The 17621-nt window shown below is 32.3% G+C and overlaps 2 protein-coding genes across 3 annotated transcripts in view; both read right to left on the bottom strand.

Moving 5' to 3' along the window:
* Window positions 1-13068, bottom strand: part of LOC134240271 (structural maintenance of chromosomes protein 3-like) — a 31941-nt gene extending 18873 nt beyond the window's left edge. The window contains exons 1-8 of one of the 2 annotated variants that reach the window (XM_062722368.1): window positions 12911-13068; window positions 10092-10292; window positions 8888-9061; window positions 8496-8636; window positions 7657-7701; window positions 6343-6456; window positions 521-596; window positions 394-432 (exon numbers count right to left, since the gene is read on the bottom strand). In XM_062722368.1, the coding sequence (XP_062578352.1) occupies window positions 394-432; window positions 521-596; window positions 6343-6456; window positions 7657-7701; window positions 8496-8636; window positions 8888-9061; window positions 10092-10292; window positions 12911-12991 (871 nt within the window). In that variant the 5' untranslated portion in view covers window positions 12992-13068. Of the gene's footprint in view, window positions 1-393; window positions 433-520; window positions 597-1264; window positions 1401-6342; window positions 6457-7656; window positions 7702-8495; window positions 8637-8887; window positions 9062-10091; window positions 10293-12910 lie in introns of those variants that run through there. The other variant, XM_062722367.1, reaches the window with a different exon arrangement.
* Window positions 13069-14964: 1896 nt separating this feature from the next.
* LOC134240309 (centrosomal protein of 19 kDa-like) lies at window positions 14965-17587 on the bottom strand. Its single transcript, XM_062722414.1, has 2 exons — window positions 17516-17587; window positions 14965-16430 (listed from the first exon to the last, which is right to left on the bottom strand). Exon 2 carries the CDS (start codon window positions 16427-16429, stop codon window positions 15938-15940), a length of 492 nt encoding a protein of 163 aa, XP_062578398.1. The 5' UTR covers window position 16430; window positions 17516-17587; the 3' UTR covers window positions 14965-15937.
* Between the last annotated feature and the right edge of the window lie 34 nt (window positions 17588-17621).

Below are 17621 nucleotides of genomic sequence, written 5' to 3'. Positions count from 1 at the left end.
ATCACAAAAATTATTTATCACAAAACATACTCTTCCCTTCTTCATTACCTTGCTGTTTGCAACAATTAACTCTTGTAGCTCATTTCTGCGTCGCCAATATTGAACGATTACTTATGACGTAACAGACGAGTGACGTTGCGGTCTAACAATTCTTATGTAAGACCGGTCAATAGTGAAATTGTTAGACCGATGTAATAAACATTTCTTTTGTTGGACTTTTTATTAGTAATAAATATATAGAAGGATATTTTTAAGGGTATAACAATATGTAATATTGGGTTAGACTGCTTTCTGGTCTGTACTTCCCTTATTATAGACACTTTGAATTCATTCATAAACTGAATTGACAAACACACACTACAGTCAAATCACATTAAAGTCATGAGCACTTACCATAGAAAAAGTTACTTTTCCCAGACCCATTTCTGCCAACTACAAAGAGAGAGGGCATCAAATGAAATATATGGATTCACGTATAGTAAAAAGAAAGAATATTATTATTCTATGTTTATACAAATACCTATAACATTGTGCTTAGGGCTAAAAGGTTCCACAACAGTTTGATCCCTGTAGCTTCTAAACCCTTGGATAATCACCTAAAATTAAAAAAAAAAAACCCATAGCATTAAATACTACATCAACTAGAATAACATGTATGTAAACATAATATGAATGAATTTACATCCATTAAATATTTTCTCCTTTATTTCTTAAGAAAACCATTTTTATTTATCAGTTCATGATTTATACTAGGCTTATCACTTGTACTGATTTCTTGATCAGTGGATGTTCCATCAATAAATAAAATCTTTCAAAAACTAATGTTAAATGATTAGTAATGTAATTATGTAACACCAATGGTAATTTTTCCAAGTAAAACAAATCTTATAAGGATTCGATGCCATATTGTTCAGTTGGACGGATAAGTAATTTTTTTAATTTCAGTTGGCATTACAATGAATAAGAAATAGTATGAGCTCTGTAGAGCTCTTAAACCGGCTATTGATAAGATGAATCGATAACTATTTTTTTAAAGAGGAAATTCAATACCAACAGTATGCACAAATTTACTCGCACCCCTAAATCATATAGTGAGGAAAATTCAGTTAATTAAAGGAAGAGTCAAAATGTACGTAGCTAGGGCTACAATAATAACTAAATTTTTATTTCGTTGATCTTATTTATTGAATCTAAATAGGGTTTGATTCCTTGCAGACGTGCATCGCAGACGCCGACAATTTATAACGTTTTCATAGCTTCTTACCTGCTTGATGTACATTTTGTATGGTTTTCTAAGTGGTACACACTTAACACAATACAGGTCGCCTATGTATTATGTGAAATGACATTTTCGCTGCCTCTGCAGCTTCAGTTTTTCGGCTTTGTTTACAAATTGCAAATGGCGGTAAATTGAAAAGTCGCTTAAAACATATATAATAAAAATAGTTTTCCAGAGAATTCCTGGACTAAATATTGCAACATGCAACTGTATTTTGATCAATATATTTTTAATGCTAAAAACCTCATTGTTGTTACGTTAAAATCAGTAACAAGGAATATAAAAATATCTCGACACGAAATCGTTTGCTTAAGCGACCTCTTCAAGACGCGGGCTTTTTTGATTCGACGAGCAAGTTCTGCAGAGTTTTCTCCCTTTGACTGCTTTAAAATTAATCAAACATTCTTGAATTCTGCTGATGCCTAACAGCTAATCTCCTTTTGAAAATGTGAACGTGAGACACTAGCGAGCTTAATTTTTCCTTCAATAATTAATTAAGATACCAAAAAGAAGGAAATTTGTATAAAAATATTTGAAAATGGTTTGACTTTACTTAGCCAGAATAAAATGAAGAAAACTGGTAGAAATAAATCATGCTCATTAAAAAGGAGGAGGATGGATATGAAGCATCTACTTTACATTAAAACAGTTTAAAACAAAAGGCATAATTCATCATTCAGATACACACAATTATGAAAATTCTAATTGAATTGCATCGTCTCAAGCCACGGTCCGGAGTCTGCATATAGTTCTCTCCTGGGATCTCGAGGTTTACGGCAATGATTGAATTGATGCTCTTTTAAAAACCTATAACAAAATCATTGGAATTTTTTTATAATCTTGACTGAATTATGTATTTATAGTGGTTAAATTTCTTTTTTTAAGGAGTTATTTCACCAGTCACCACATTATTGTTTTCACATATTGATTTAATAATTTATGCATCAAATTAAAAATTTCGCTCATCAATTCAGTTGATGGACACATTTTTTATTTATGCATCAATCAAGTTAGATGAGAGCAGTAGGCTAATTGATTTGATGCATGCATGGGGGAGGGGTACTCCAGCATGCTAGAGGTTCATGGCGAGTCAGGCGAGATACTTTGACTTGGCGGTATATAAGAAGCAAAGGGACGTTAACCAAGGCTCTTACTTGTAGGAGTAGGGGGAGGGGCTACCAACAATTTTGACCTCTTGACTTTGAAATGTTGCTTCAACTCTTCTGATATTTCAAATTATGGTATAGCACAATTATAGTATACATGTAACCCGCAGGACAAAAAACACATTTTAACTTGACAAATTTATAAAGGAATAATAGACATTTATGTCATGAAGAGCTATGATATCTCTCATATCAAAGTACTGATGAACCTTAAATTTTGCTTGACCTAACCAACATTTTTTACCCTTGACTTTGGAGTCTGATCTACTCTCTTCTCGACCTAGACTTTTTGTTGGTTGGTGCTAGGGCTTTCACATAATGCACATGTGTTCCTTGTGACAAAACTTTTCTTTTGGGTATCAACCAATATTTTTTACACCTCATGACCTTGACCTTTGAAGTTGACCTACAATATGAAATAATTTAACCTTGCCTTTATCTTTTGAATGGTTCTAAATATTGATACTTAAATATTATTTCTGTATTGAATTCAATAATTATTCTTCTTTAAATAATATAATGTAGTACATGTAGGTAACATTTATTTATGGTTTACCACATACTTAATTCAAGACTTGGAATAAAATAAATGTTTATTGAGTAGGTATTTATTAGATATCAACAAATTTTGCTATTATGCATACATCACCAGATCAGAATTACATATTAATTATAAATATCTAAATGTCTTCACAGCAGCAAAAAGAAATGAACAATTAGCAATATTCAGGAAGGAACATTAATATAAACAAAATTGTTCCATCCAACAACAGTAGACATAGTTTAAAACAAAATTAAACCACTATGGAATGCATTTTTTTCAACAAAATAATTTCTGCATTTGGGGAATTTCATCCTCCACATAAACATGGACTCTGTGGGCTCTGATGGCCAACTAAGGGGCCAAATAAGATTTGCTCAGTAAATTATTCTCTGTTTATTTGGATTTGTATTCAACCTAACTTAATTTCAAATTCAAATTTCAGAAAGAAGAAAAAGCACATAATGAGGGTAAGGAAACATTAGACATATGTCTGTCAGAGAAGATGGTGGGGGTCTAGAAGAAATGTATAAAAACAAGCAAAGAGGTACCCAGAATTTCACATACTTTTTGTTCCACTTCAATTACTTATAGTTATTCTGACAATATTAGTTCTGCAGATAGAGGAAATGGAGGGGGAGACAATGAATACATAATATCGTCCTTCACCTTTATATCATATTATCAAAGTCTACAGATCTGCAAGAGGTGCTGAAAATGTTTTAGAGTTTATCAATGAATGACATTCACCTGTTCTACAATACATGTAGAAGACAAAAGTAGAGACTGATTTCACCTGAGTGGCCCAGCTAACACAAAATATGTATCTAAGTATGCTGGATAATACTCAGATTAATATACCTTAACCATTTGTATCTACATGTCTATTTCTGAACCATTCACCATAAGTTAATATTACTAAAGTTACTATTAATGATACAAGATCTGTAAAAGTCAACAAATAACCAAATACATGCAAAACTCATTAAGTACAATGCACCATTACATAAACCTACATGTACAATTGACAATTTACTTTGATAGCCTTTTGTAGAAGATAAGTATATATACATGTACCTTACATTCAATAATAAATCTTATTCAACACAGAGTAAAATTATTACTAAAACAACCAATGAAAAAAAAAACAGTAGCTTTATATATGAACTTACTGAATGACACTGAAGATGGCTTATTTAACATAAAACAGGAGTATTTTGTAAGTAGCTGCAGAGGATTTGTCTATATTGTAGGAAATGTAAAATTAAAAAAAATACAACTGTTTGACCTTGAAAATATTTTAAACACTTGAACTTTTCATGACAATGTCGATTTACAGGTAGATATACATGTAAGTATTTAATTTAGCAAATTAATATTAGTCTAGAAGATATGCCTCTGATGCAGTTAACATATCAAAATAGTAAGTAATTCTAGAAACTAGTTACTTACACATAAATATGTAACAATTATTATCTATATCTGTACATGTACATAATGAATATACTATAACAACTCAATAAAATCAACCATAAATCAATTTTAAAAAAAAGTACCATTACATAACAACAAGGTGTAAAAGTGACGCACCAAATGAAATGATAAAAAAAAGTCTGCGTAGACTAGTAAAATTTGTGTATAATTGTAAATGAGATTCAGTTCTCCATTAAAAGAAGAAACATCCTTACAGTTTCTATTATGATAAATATAACACCTATAATAAATCAAAGGAACATATAATATCCCCATATGTGATAATTTTAAATATAAGTATCTTGGCCCTTGACATCTTTAATGTTAGGTCCCAACTACATTATAAGTAGTAATTTTACAATGGATTGAAAACGTATAGCCCTAACAATAAGAAAAAAAATTATTGTAGACCTTGTGTTAAACAGTTTGCATTAATAATCTTTTTTAATACCTAGGATGTTATTCTAAAGATCCAAAATATTAAAGATTACTTTAACCCAGAAAGTTTTCAGTAAGGACCTATATTAATTGTTCTGCTTTTTTCCCTACATTACATATAATTCCCATAAAACAAGGTGTGTAAAATGGTCATTACTTGGGGGAAATGAGTAAATTAAAGTAAAATGTTTAAAAGAATATAATCTCTGCAAAAAATAATAATGAAAAAATAAACATATAACATATAAACATATAACAACAACAACAACAACTGAATATCATCAAATTACACAATATAATACACTGGCCGACTATATATACCTTTACACCTATATACCACTCACAATAATTTTCTCTACATTACTAAAATTATTTCTCTTCACCAGGTGCAACTCCACCAAAAAAAACAACATTATGCAACAAACATCTATATTACATAAAAATCTGCATATTTAAACAATAGAATACATATTTAAATGTACCGGTACATAGTTTTACTGAAACAGAAAACCATTGTGGTGGTTTATATTTTCAAAATAAAGTTAAACTCATCAAAAGTAATAAATATCCAAAATAATTATATTAAAATGATTTCAAAACTTTCTACTGTTGAATAAATATACAGAATTAAACTATACAGTACATGAACGCTGCAAAACAAACCCCTAAACACCAAAAATGAGTACATTAAAAAATTGTCATGTTTCCTTGTAAATGTAACAAAAAGTCATTTTTAACAAATACATTTAAATATCTTTTGTATTTGCTATTGGTAAAGAGCTTTCGATAGCGATCCAAAATTAAGTCTTCGGAAACAAATAAAAAATGTAATATCATGGCTTTTTTACAAAATGTAAGGACCGGTATACAAGTATTTAATCTTAATTAAAAGCATGTAAAAAAAAATTTTGATTTCTTAAAATGGCAAGTCATGGGCATTAAAATGAATATCAAAAAGAGATATAAGAAGAAATACATGTAAGTACTAAATATATGTACTGCAATTGGCTTTCAAAAACCTGGTTCATGATATGAAAATTTACATTTTTATACCATTGAAAGTAGCAGTCTTGTAAATTCAACAAAAAATATGACAGGTCTCTCACATGAGTTAAGGTAAAGATATAATTTTTCGGCATTGTTTTAACATCGTCTTCTTCAAACATGCCATCTCAACATTTGGTCCTGAATTTGTCTCTCAAGCAAATACGACAGAAACATGGCAATCAGCTGAAATTATCCAGGCAAATATTACTGTAATTTTTAATCTGTACAAAGTACACTAAAGTACAGTCAAATATTACTGCAATATTAATCTGTACAAAGTAAATGGTATAACGGGTATACATGAGATATCAAAGGATCATTTTTATTTTAAAAATTCCGAGGAATTAAATTGAATCTGCTATAAACAAGTCCTACGTGTTTTGATAATAAAGAGTTACCTGAATGATAGCTATCCCTATAGTAATACCTCCAATTATAGGAAGCTCTGTTTCCACCAGACCCAGGGCCGCGTCAATACAGCCAATAGTGTTTATAACAGAGATATCACCTCCCTTCAAAACATAGAACAGGATTTTTCTTAGAAATCATTTTTAGCTCACCTGAGCCGAAGGCTCAAGTGAGCTTTTCTGATCAAAATTTGTCCGTTGTCTGTCATCGTTGTTGTTGTCGTTGTTGTTGTCGTCGTCGTTGTCGTTAACTTTTCACATTTTCGTCTTCTTCTCAAGAACCACTGGGCCAATTTCAACCAAACTTGCTACAAAGTATCCTTGGGTAAAGGAGTTTGTTCAAATGAAGGGCCACACCCTTTTCCAAGGGGAGATAATTATGAATTAGAGAAAAATTAATGGCATTTTTAAAAAATCTTCTTCTCAAGAACCACTGGGCCAGGAAACATGAAACTCATGTGGAATCATCCTCAGGTAGTGCAGATTCAAGTTTGTTCAAATCATGACCCCCGGGGCTAGGGTGGGGCCAAAATGGCTGACCCAAGTTTTACATAGGAATGTATAGGAAAAATCTTTAAAAATCTTCTTTTGAAGAACCACTGGGCCAGGAAAGATGAATCTCATGTGGAATCATCCTCAGGTAGTGCAGAATCAAGTTTGTTCAAATCATGACCCCTGGGGCTAGGGTGGGGCCAAAATGGCCGATCAAAGTTTTACATAGGAATATACAGGAAAAATCTTTAAAGATCTTCTCAAGAACCACTGGGCCAGGAAAGATGAAACTCTTTTGGAATCATCCTCAGGTAGTGTAGATTCACGTTTGTTCAAATCATGACCCCCCGGGACTAGGGTGGGTCCAAAATGGCCGACCCAAGTTTTACATAGGGATATATAGGGAAACCTTTTAAAATCTTCTTTTCAAGTACTTCAAAGCCATGATTAGTGATATCTTATATGGAATCATCCTCAGGTAGTGTAGATTCTAGTTTGTTTGAATCAAGAATCCCTGGGGGGTTTAAAATTCAAGCCCCCCCAGTTAACTTTTAGTTCTGATCTGATATGTGCTTATTCCTAGCCGATGTGCTCAGGTGAGCGCTGTGGCCCCTGGGCCTCTTGTTGGAGGAGGGATACATTTTTTAAAAAATCTAATCCAATCAAAAATGCCAGCATATACAATTTAAAGCTTTTAATTGATGAGTATCTTTTAGTGATTAGTTTAAAAAAGTAATAACAGTATATGGAGAGAAAAAATATTTGGTTAAAAAATAAATATGAATAAAAATTTAACCATACAAAGCAACATACCCTTTTAAGAACTCCACTCCCACACAATATATTCGGAACTCCTGGCTACAAAAAAAGTAAATAAATACTAAATGAGTACCAGTAAATTACAAAACAAAGGAGACAAAAGAAACAAGAAATTAGAATGTATATCGTGAAATCTATAGAGATTAATATCTATAGATATAAGTGTAATGAAGCAAAAGTTGTCTAGTTGATTTGCTGTATTCAAATTTGCAGTAACATTTCTCTGACATAAGTAATTTTCAGAAGTTCCTCCACTCAGGTGTATAATAAAGGACACTACGATCCAGAAGCGGGGGGTGGGGTGGGGTGGGTATAAAGTGCTTCTCTATCATTCCTGGATTTTAGTAAACATCCAATCCCAAGGAACCACAGCTTAAAACTGTCCGTTATATTACTCATCTATAGATGGCTAGGGTTAGGCTTGCCATTGTTAGTACAGTTACAGTACTCACCAACAGTCTTAAATTTACTGTAGGAACATCCTGAATCTAACAGCAGGAATGAGATAAACTACAGGTCACAGGTAGGGGGAGGGGGGCTTATATTAGCCTTACATTTATAGTACTCAATCGAGAGTTATACTTATTGTTAATTCATCCTGAACTATACAGCAGGGGTGAGGCATACTACAGGCCAAGATGTGGTGGAGGTGGGTGGGTGGGGGCTAGGATTAACCTTGCCATAGTTAGTACAGTTATAGTACTCACAGTTTAACACTTACTGTTAGTACATCCTGAATTTTACAGCAGGAGTGGGGCACACTACAGGCTAGAGGGCTGGGATTAACCTTGCCATCGTTAGTACAGTTATAGTACTCACAGTTTAACACTTACTGTTAGTACATCTTGAACTTTACAGCAGGAGTGAGGCACACTACAGGCTAGAGGGCTGGGATTAACCTTGCCATTGTTAGTACAGTTATAGTACTCATTCTTGTTCCAGTCTCTGTAATTGTTCACTCCACAACAACCCAGCTACAAGTGTGAAAATACAAATTAACATGGAGAAGAAAAAATAGTAATTAATACAACTTGAAAATTTCATAAATGCCAATAAAGAGGTATAATTTATTTGCTTTTCTTTTACAAGTAATGGAGATATTAATAATTCACATTCCAAAACAGATGAAAAATTTTGCTTTCTTATATTTTTAATTTACTCCTGGCCCACCCATATAAACCTTGAACATCAATTTAACAATCCCCTCCCCCTCCCCAATGTTGACCTCTTCCTGTAGCCAGTCTATGGTGCTCTGTTTGTCTGGGTCATCCTGGTAAGTAGTGATCAGGTTATCCTTAAACAGGAGCGTGAACTTCTGTCTGAACTTGTCTTGGAAAACAAAGGCCAACACCGCACAAACTACCATCCCAAGAAATATCAACAGCATGGCAAAGTAGTACTGTAAAAAATAACATAAAATCAAGAGTGAGCAGCAGGACATATTTTTCTAACATTTTCATATAACACGAGATTATCAATAATAGAACCAAAGATTTTTGCACCAGTATACACATTACATGTTTTGCATTTAATTTTGGGTCAGCACAGAGACCATAAATTTGCAAACTTTATTTTTATATTCCACAGAAGACTGTTTTTTCCTATTATTTCACTAAAGTACATGTTTTTCTTAAAGGTACTTGGACACAGATTTGAGGTTAATATTTTCTCATTTTTTCTGTATAATATCATGAATTATATATTTTAATAGCATTTCACACAAAAATAATTAAAAAATCTTATTTCATTTAAAAATTATTGAAACTTTAAATTTTTTGGCGGGTTTGATTGACACATCCTTGCACTTTCACAAATTTTAACTTTATTCTTAATCCTTAGGAAAAGTGGCAATTTTGTGTTTTAATGAGAAATATTAAAACTTTTATCAAGAAAAATAATTTTATTCATAGAAATGTTAGAAAGCAAAACACCTTCACAAGTATCGTCATTCCGAACTAAGAGATGCGTACAGAGTTTAGCAAATCGAGCACACTCGTGTTATGTATACAGTTTTTGTAAACAGGGCTCGATTTCTGTTATTGTTTATATTTAGAATTTACCGGGTGCGTTCAATCGTCACAGTCTGCTTACCACAACTGCACGGACTGACAATATATTGTGTGTTTGTTTTGCTTTTGAACGTGTCTACTCTGAATTTTCTGGATTATAGTATTAATATTTTTCATTTATACAAAACGAGATTGCCACTTTTCCTAAGGAGTAAGAATAAAATTAAATTTGTGAGAGTGCAAGGATATGTCAATCAAACCCGCCGAAAAATTTGAAATTTCATTATCTTTTAAACGAAATAAGATTTTTAATTAATTTTTGTGAGAAATGCTATTAAAATATATAAGTCGTAATATTATAGAGAAAATAATAACTTCAAATCTGTGTCCAAGTACCTTTAATTTCACTAAAGTACTTACGAACTTCAAGAGGTAGATGTTTTCCCTGAGAGCACCGATACACCCTGCATATCCCAGAATAAAGATGACGGCTCCAATGACCATGAAGATGATGGCAAGATCAAAGATGAGATCGTACACTGACTGTATCTCCTTGTTATAGTATTTGTGCTTTTCTATGTAGGCCCAAATACCCACTCCTATAAGGACACCTCCAAACAGCTGAAACATTACAATGAGCTGATGCAATAGGGACAATGTAGAATTTGTGAATGTTCTTACAAGTTACTTATATCTGTGAATAAAAATACATACAATCAAAGTCTTGAATATTTGTTTTAAAAACTATCTCCTGTCATTACAACACCTTGATCAATTTTATCCTAATTTTGTAAAATTTCTAGAATCACTGCGCACAATAAAGTCCATGTTTTAATTCTTTTGCTTGTGTGTGGTTTTTTTGTGAATAGGTAGACAAAGGTTTTTGAAAGATGGGTGGACATTAAAGAGGAAAACTTGGAATGGCCTCAATTTTTTTTTTCCATGAAGGCTAATAACAGACACCATTTGAAATTGAAATATTCTGCTAATCAATAAATTTTCAATTTCAAGACAAAATCAATTGTCAAAATAACATGCAAGTGTTACTTAGAATACTAACTAATTTTTCCAAGACTCCTAATTTTGTTTGCTACATGTGTAGTGTGCATTCTTTTATAGTTGAATTCTCATAGACAGTGTTTGGTACTTTGATTAAAACTTGTTTCAATTAAGAATTGAAAATGCCATTAGTCCAACATAGACTCTGGTATTTATTTTTTTACGCACGACAAATGTTTTACATTCATCTTTTGGTGTATTCACACCTTTGCCTTAGGTAAGTATAATGTCTCTCTAGATTAATACATACAGCAATCGGAAAATCCTGGCTGTTTTAATTACATTCCAGCTGAGTTCACCTAAGCTCAGATGAACAAATCATTGAAATGTATATATTTTCACACAAAAATTAACTGGTTTTACCTGTAATGGGTTGATATAAATTGTTAATCAACTGTGCTATCATTCAAGGTATTTTATTTTGGCAAAAACTCAAAATTTACACTTCCTTGAAAAAAAATGTTGTTCGGAAACCCATAAGATTTACCACTTACATACTCAAAATTCCTTTACATAAAATCTCAGTGTATAATTGGGATGGCATTTTTTTCTTTCAAGGAGTGATGTGGGTTAAATAGGACACACATTTTATCCTCACAAACTTAATCATGTTAATCTGTTATTTATTTCAAAATCTTTCATTTTTGTTATTTAACGATTCATTTAATAACATTTTAAACCCTTACCCATTTTGTACCCCATCTAAAACAACAGCTTATATTACAATCATGTCATTGATCAATCAATCACTCACTTTAGGTTCTCCAGTATTTAATAGATACAAAAAGTGTAGAAAACCAAACACTGTAACACAATTCAAAGCAAGATTTGCAAGCACTCGGTCTATACTCTAGATAAAAATAATTTATTTAAAATACTAGCTATTTTAATAATAATTTGTTGTTCATATATCAAAATAATTATTGGCTGTGTTTCCAGGCAACATTGCATATGTTAGCCTCCTCAGGATAAAAATATTTCCCTCCACTCTGTGGCCAACATACATTTACACTTGCAAATGTTTCCCTTTATATAACACTAATGAAAGCAATGTGTATTGCTAGAATAAGCCATGTAATATAAGGTATACAGTGTATAACATTTTTAAACAATGAACCCTAATCGATCATCGAACATATTTATTGTACACTATGTACACATGTATGTTGAGTATAATTCCGAAATATCCCGTCCTATTTCATGACAGAATCTTTTCAGTATGCTGACACTTGTGTTGGTAACCTTTGTTATATTTAAGGATTTTTCTTCTCAATTAAATTATACAACTCCTCTGAATTCAAATTAACAAATTGCAGACGTTGTCCTGACTTTTTAATTTTCGCGGAACTGTTTACGTTTGCTTAGCAACTGCCTCTGTGAATTTCGAACCTGACGAATTTAATATACAGACAGATTGCACGCGAGGGAACATAACTGTGTTCATGAGGAAAATATAACTCTTTCTGGTGAAATATAACTATATCCGGCATGATTCAGCAGTTTTTCATAGCATATGGATAAAAATATTATATTTGTGATGTAATGAGCAAACTTCTTCAAAAATGTTGCCCCAGCTAATATTTGTATATTACATAACTGATTAGTGACTAATTTTATTTATACATATTTACATTTTCAATGTCCTTGTTCCAGATAAAATTACAAACAGTTAATGTACTTTATTTTTCCATCAATGTACTGGTTCATTTATATGCGCGGTTAAAAAAAAATAACGGCAGGGCAGGACAAATAGAAGCAAGAAAAAAGCGGTGCTTGATTCACGGAATCAACACCATGTAAATATAAGGAATAACTGTCAGATTTTTCAATTTCATGACGATGATTAATCGATTAATTGGCTTGCCTCATTTGGCATTTATGCAAATTATCATCGATTGACCACATCATGAAAATTATTCTGTTTTCCATATTAAACAAAAAGAGGGAAATTCCTTTAAAAATATCTTGAATCAGTATGGATGATCATAAGACAAAAAATTATTTCTATTTATATTGTGAAATGCCCACTAATTTTGTCCATAATTTCAAAAACATTGCCACTGGCTTAATCAGACCAGCTACGGACTTTAATCAGCTGTTTTTAAATAACGAACAGAAAGTTTGTTTATTGTTACAGTCTTTGTGCAGGTGTGGAGAGAAGTTACGGTAAAAATACAAACCCAACACAGGAAGTTGAAGAAGAAAAGAATATACTTCACAACAGGATTGACGAAAGAGTCAGCTTCACCGCACCAAGGCATATTTATCAAATCATATGGCACACTGTACACTCACTACTGTCTACTCCGACAATCAATCAAGTTGTTTTCATTCGATATATATTGTATTCCAAACCCGATGTAATTCTCATTTTAGCTCGCCTGGAACAAATAGTTGAACGTCTGGGAAAAAAAACGCAAACGCATTTTTATGCCCCCCTTCATCATTTTGATAGAAGGTTTGGAGGTATTTAGTTTTACCCTGTCTGCCCTTTTGTCTGTCTGTTTGTCTGCAAAAACTATAATAACCTTTCCCATAACTTTCGACTGGTTGGAGCAATGGCTTTTATATTTCACATGACTGTGTATTCCTTGTGACAAGGCTTTTGTTTGAGTACCAAACAAATTGACATGATGAACTTTCTATAGATATAAATGTTTTTGAACTTTTGACTTTGACTTTTACCCTTAAAAAAATGACCCTGACAACATATATAATATATATATATAAGTATTGGGCGAAACTTTTATAAGGCGAACAGGATTTTGGGCGAAGAAATTTTTGGGCGAACGGACCCTGCGCGAAAAAATTCCCTTGGCCATAAGGTAGAACGGGCGAAGAACCCGTTACCGTTCAAAAGATATGTTGTCAGGGTCATTTTTTTAAGGGTAAAAGTCAAAGTCAAAAGTTCAAAAACATTTATATCTATAGAAAGTTATCGTGTCAATTTGTTTGTTTAACCCACTTACCTTGTGACATGACATTTCTTTTGAAACCAACGAGTTGACCCTCTGACCTTGACGTTTCGGTCTGCCAAAAATTCTTTCATATCAACCAATGACCTTCTGACCTGACTTTGGAGCTAGTTTGGTCTACTTTTGAAAAATTTAACCTCGGCTAACTTTTGAACAGTTGGTGCTAGGGCTTTAAAATTGACTCCTTGACCTTGGATTTTGACCCAAATTCAAAAAGCTTTAGCCTTGGCCATAATTTTAAATGGCTGGTTCTTGGGCTTTCAAATTTATAGCAATACAGTGTATATTCCTTTCTTTGGGTAACAATATTTTGCATCTCTTGACCTTGACTTTAAAGTATGACTTGCATTTGGGAAACCTTAGCCACACAGGGACATAACTGTTTCACAAATACATCTTGTTTTAAGGGGGCCGACTATAGTTTCCATTGCGCAATATTTCGCGCATCATAGTAAAATGAAGCGTATTTACTGGTTTAATGCAACTTTTTTTTCGCTTAATTATTAAAATGAAACAAAATTAAGAAATTAAAGATATAAAAATGTAATTAAAATTTGATATAACTGATTTTTTAACCGATTTTGCAATTGATAGGTAGGTTGACGTCGCTGCAGTGTGTTTTTGACGTTATGGTAATGTGAAGCTCTTAAAGAAAGGGGTAATAACAATATCATTACAGAAAAAGTAATAAACATACGCCCTTGAAATTCAAAACATAGAAATTTTAGAATATCTCCAATCTGTTTATTATGTTTTCTTGTGAATCCATTGTTTACGTTATATTTTGTAGTACTCTATAAGAATAGTAAAATTTGCTAATTTTTTTGCATTTTGAGATGCCCCCCTCTCTTAACAAGACGGTAGAATTTTGTGTTTCTTACATATATTGTATCATATAGTATTACTCATAAAATATTATAGTTTGAACAAAATGTCTATTGTAGTATTTGTATAATTTGCTTTAAAGTGCTAAAATTTTGAGACGGTCCCTTAAAAATACCTGGACGGTAGATTTTCCCCAAAACTTTGCATGTACACTGAAGTTAATGTAAGTTATATATGGTATAAAAATGAAGAGTTTCGCTATTGTAGTTTTTACAAAATAAAACAATAGTCGGCCCCCTTAATATATGTTTGTATGGAAGCATAAGCCATAAACCATGTTAAGTTAGAAATCTGTGATTTTGTTTGTCAGAAGTCAAAACATTGAACATTCAGTCAACAGAGCTCCAAGAATCTGTTAATAAAGAACAAGAAGATAATATGACACACAGTTTTATGCGACATAATAGTTGTTGTATATAAATAATATATATTATTTAAACATAAAATGAATTCTTTTTGAGTAGAATCTATCACATTTTCCTTGCTTTACATATATATCATGATGTACCATTTGTAATGAGTGACAAAAATCTGTTCGAGATCGTTCAACAATAACTGAACTTTATGAGGCAAAAAATGACATTGTGTAGTTTAAATAAACGTATTTTTAAATGATAAAGATGGCTCTATGGGAGTAAATCAAAACTCGTAATTGTAAGAGGCCTGTGCTTGAGATTCATTTTAAACAGGTTGACTTAAAGGTTAGTATTTTAAAAAAAAATAAAATTAACACTGTATCATTATTTCTCGATGTACAAGTTAAACAATAACAATATTCACACTTTATAAAAGGTATAAACGTTCATATTATCACATTCAAATTAGGAGTTATTCAGCACTAATCAAAAGGAACACCTATTGGATACACTGAATACATTGTGGTATAAAGGTAATAACTGTAATATATTAATTTTACATCTACTCCTTTAATATCTATAAAAGCATAAACAACTACCTAATACCTGTATAAAGCACCATCTTGTCTTTTTTTTTTTTTATAACTTTTGTTGATATGGTTATTATTGTCAAAGACAGAAAAACCCTATAGATCCCCCCTCCCATTTTCATTTTTCAATTCTTGCTACATGTAACCCATCAATTAAGATTGTTTACTCTTTGATTAAAGCTATAAATATTCTCATGATTATGAAAAAGAAATTTTCTTTGTGTACCAGCTGATTATAAGTAAACACATTATATTTTAATATCAATCTGAAACTGTATAGTTACCAAAAAAATCCAAATATAAACACTAGGCCTGAATATATCCTTCTATTTTTAGACTAAGATACTCTGATCATAGTAGTTTATAATGAGAAATCAATCCTAATCCTATGACTCCCAATCCTAGAACTCCTGATCAGACTCTTCTGAATCCCACTCACAAGCCTCCACTTCATCAAAATCCACCTGTACATCATACTGAAAGTCCGGATCACCTGGCTTCTTCACATGCTTTTCAAAAGTGTCATCCATTAAAGACTTCTTCCTTCTGAGTGTTTCATCATCCACTTTATTTAGATCTTCCTCTGGATCTAGCTTGTCAATCTCATCATTCTTTGCTAAACTCTCTTCTAGTGACATTCCACTTAGTTTGTCCCTGATAATGGCCACGAGTCTGTAGAGCTGAAACTTGGGCATGCATTTCACAAACTTAGCATGTCTTGGATTTGTCAATAACTCATCTACAGTGGCATCCACACTAGAATTCTTATTGAAATTCCGAAGAGGCATTGTTCTACGGTGCATCTTGCCTGAGGATTTGATGAGGTAGTTTAATACTAAAGCTGGAGGGGAAAATTTCACTCCACATCTCTTTACTTCAATTCCATCTCCCATTCTGTAAAATGTCAAACAAAACATGCACTAGTCTAGAAACTGGATTATCAAGACAAAATAATAAATTGCTTGCAAGTGCCTTATCAAAGATCTTATTAGTAAATATTACAACTCCTTATAAAGTCAGTAAATACTGACTGTAAAGTACATGTATTATATTTATTTCTTACATTAAAGTACAATTAATTACTTGTACCATATTGAACTTAAAATTTTCAGGTTGAAAGTGAGCTATTCCAAGCCTAAATAGTGGAAATTTCAATGTTTTCCTCAATGCAATTACAGGGATATTTCTTTGCTACCCAAAAACTTGTAAATGTAAAACTTTGATAGGCCATTGTGCCCCCCCCCCCTTCCGGGGTAATGATGTAAACACACTTGAATCTACACCACATGCGGAAAACTTATGAATTTATTATTAAAACTATATAGGTCTTACACATAAATAAATTATATTAAACCAAGAGTGTCCTCTTTTTTATAATTATTTTGGGAGATTTAGATTTTACCTAGCCCAGTGGTTCTTGAGAAGAATTTTAAAGATTTTTCTTATGTATTCCTATGTAAAACTTTGATCAACCATTGTGGCCCCACCCTTCCCCAGGGGTCATAAATTGAACACATTTGAATCTACACTACCTGTGGATGCTTACACATAAGTTTTAACTTTTCTGGCTTTTTCAAAAGAAGATTTTAAATCGTCAATTAATTTCTCACTAATTCATAATTATCACCCCTTGGAGGAGGGCACAGCCCTTCATTGAACAAACTTGAATCCCCTTCACCCAAGGATATTTATGGCAAGTTTGGTTGAAATTGGCCCAGTGGTTCTTGAGAAGATGAAAATATGAAAAGTTTACGACAACAAATTTTTATCAGAAAAACTCACTTGAGCCTTCGGCTCAGGTGAGCTAAAAGGTGTGGTTAAAATGTTGATGCATCACTGAGGAAATTCAAGTTACAAATACAAGTGGAATAAGATGGATATATATTGCACATGGGACGGTTATTTCTAACTTTAATGTTTTTATATATTTCACAATATTAATTGGCATGCAAAATACAACTTGTAATTGATGCACCTACTTGAAAAGGATAAATGTGCACCTGCAGAAGGTTTCACTTGCCTACTTTGACGTCCATGTTTAAACATTTAAGGACGCATGCGTACTTTTTATGGAATCTAGTCGAT

The sequence above is a fragment of the Saccostrea cucullata genome, unplaced genomic scaffold (genome assembly GCF_032062105.1).
Source record: "Saccostrea cucullata isolate Sc308-1 unplaced genomic scaffold, CSIRO_AGI_Scuc_v1 ctg43, whole genome shotgun sequence".
NCBI lineage: Eukaryota > Metazoa > Mollusca > Bivalvia > Ostreida > Ostreidae > Saccostrea > Saccostrea cuccullata.
Note: the sequence above shows the minus strand (reverse complement) of the source record. Positions and strands in the feature narration are given on the sequence as shown.

Coding starts and splice junctions, on each gene's coding strand:
- LOC134240309 (XM_062722414.1), bottom strand. CDS start 16,429: ATGGGAGATGGAATTGAAGTAAAGAGATGTGGAGTGAAATTTTCCCCT.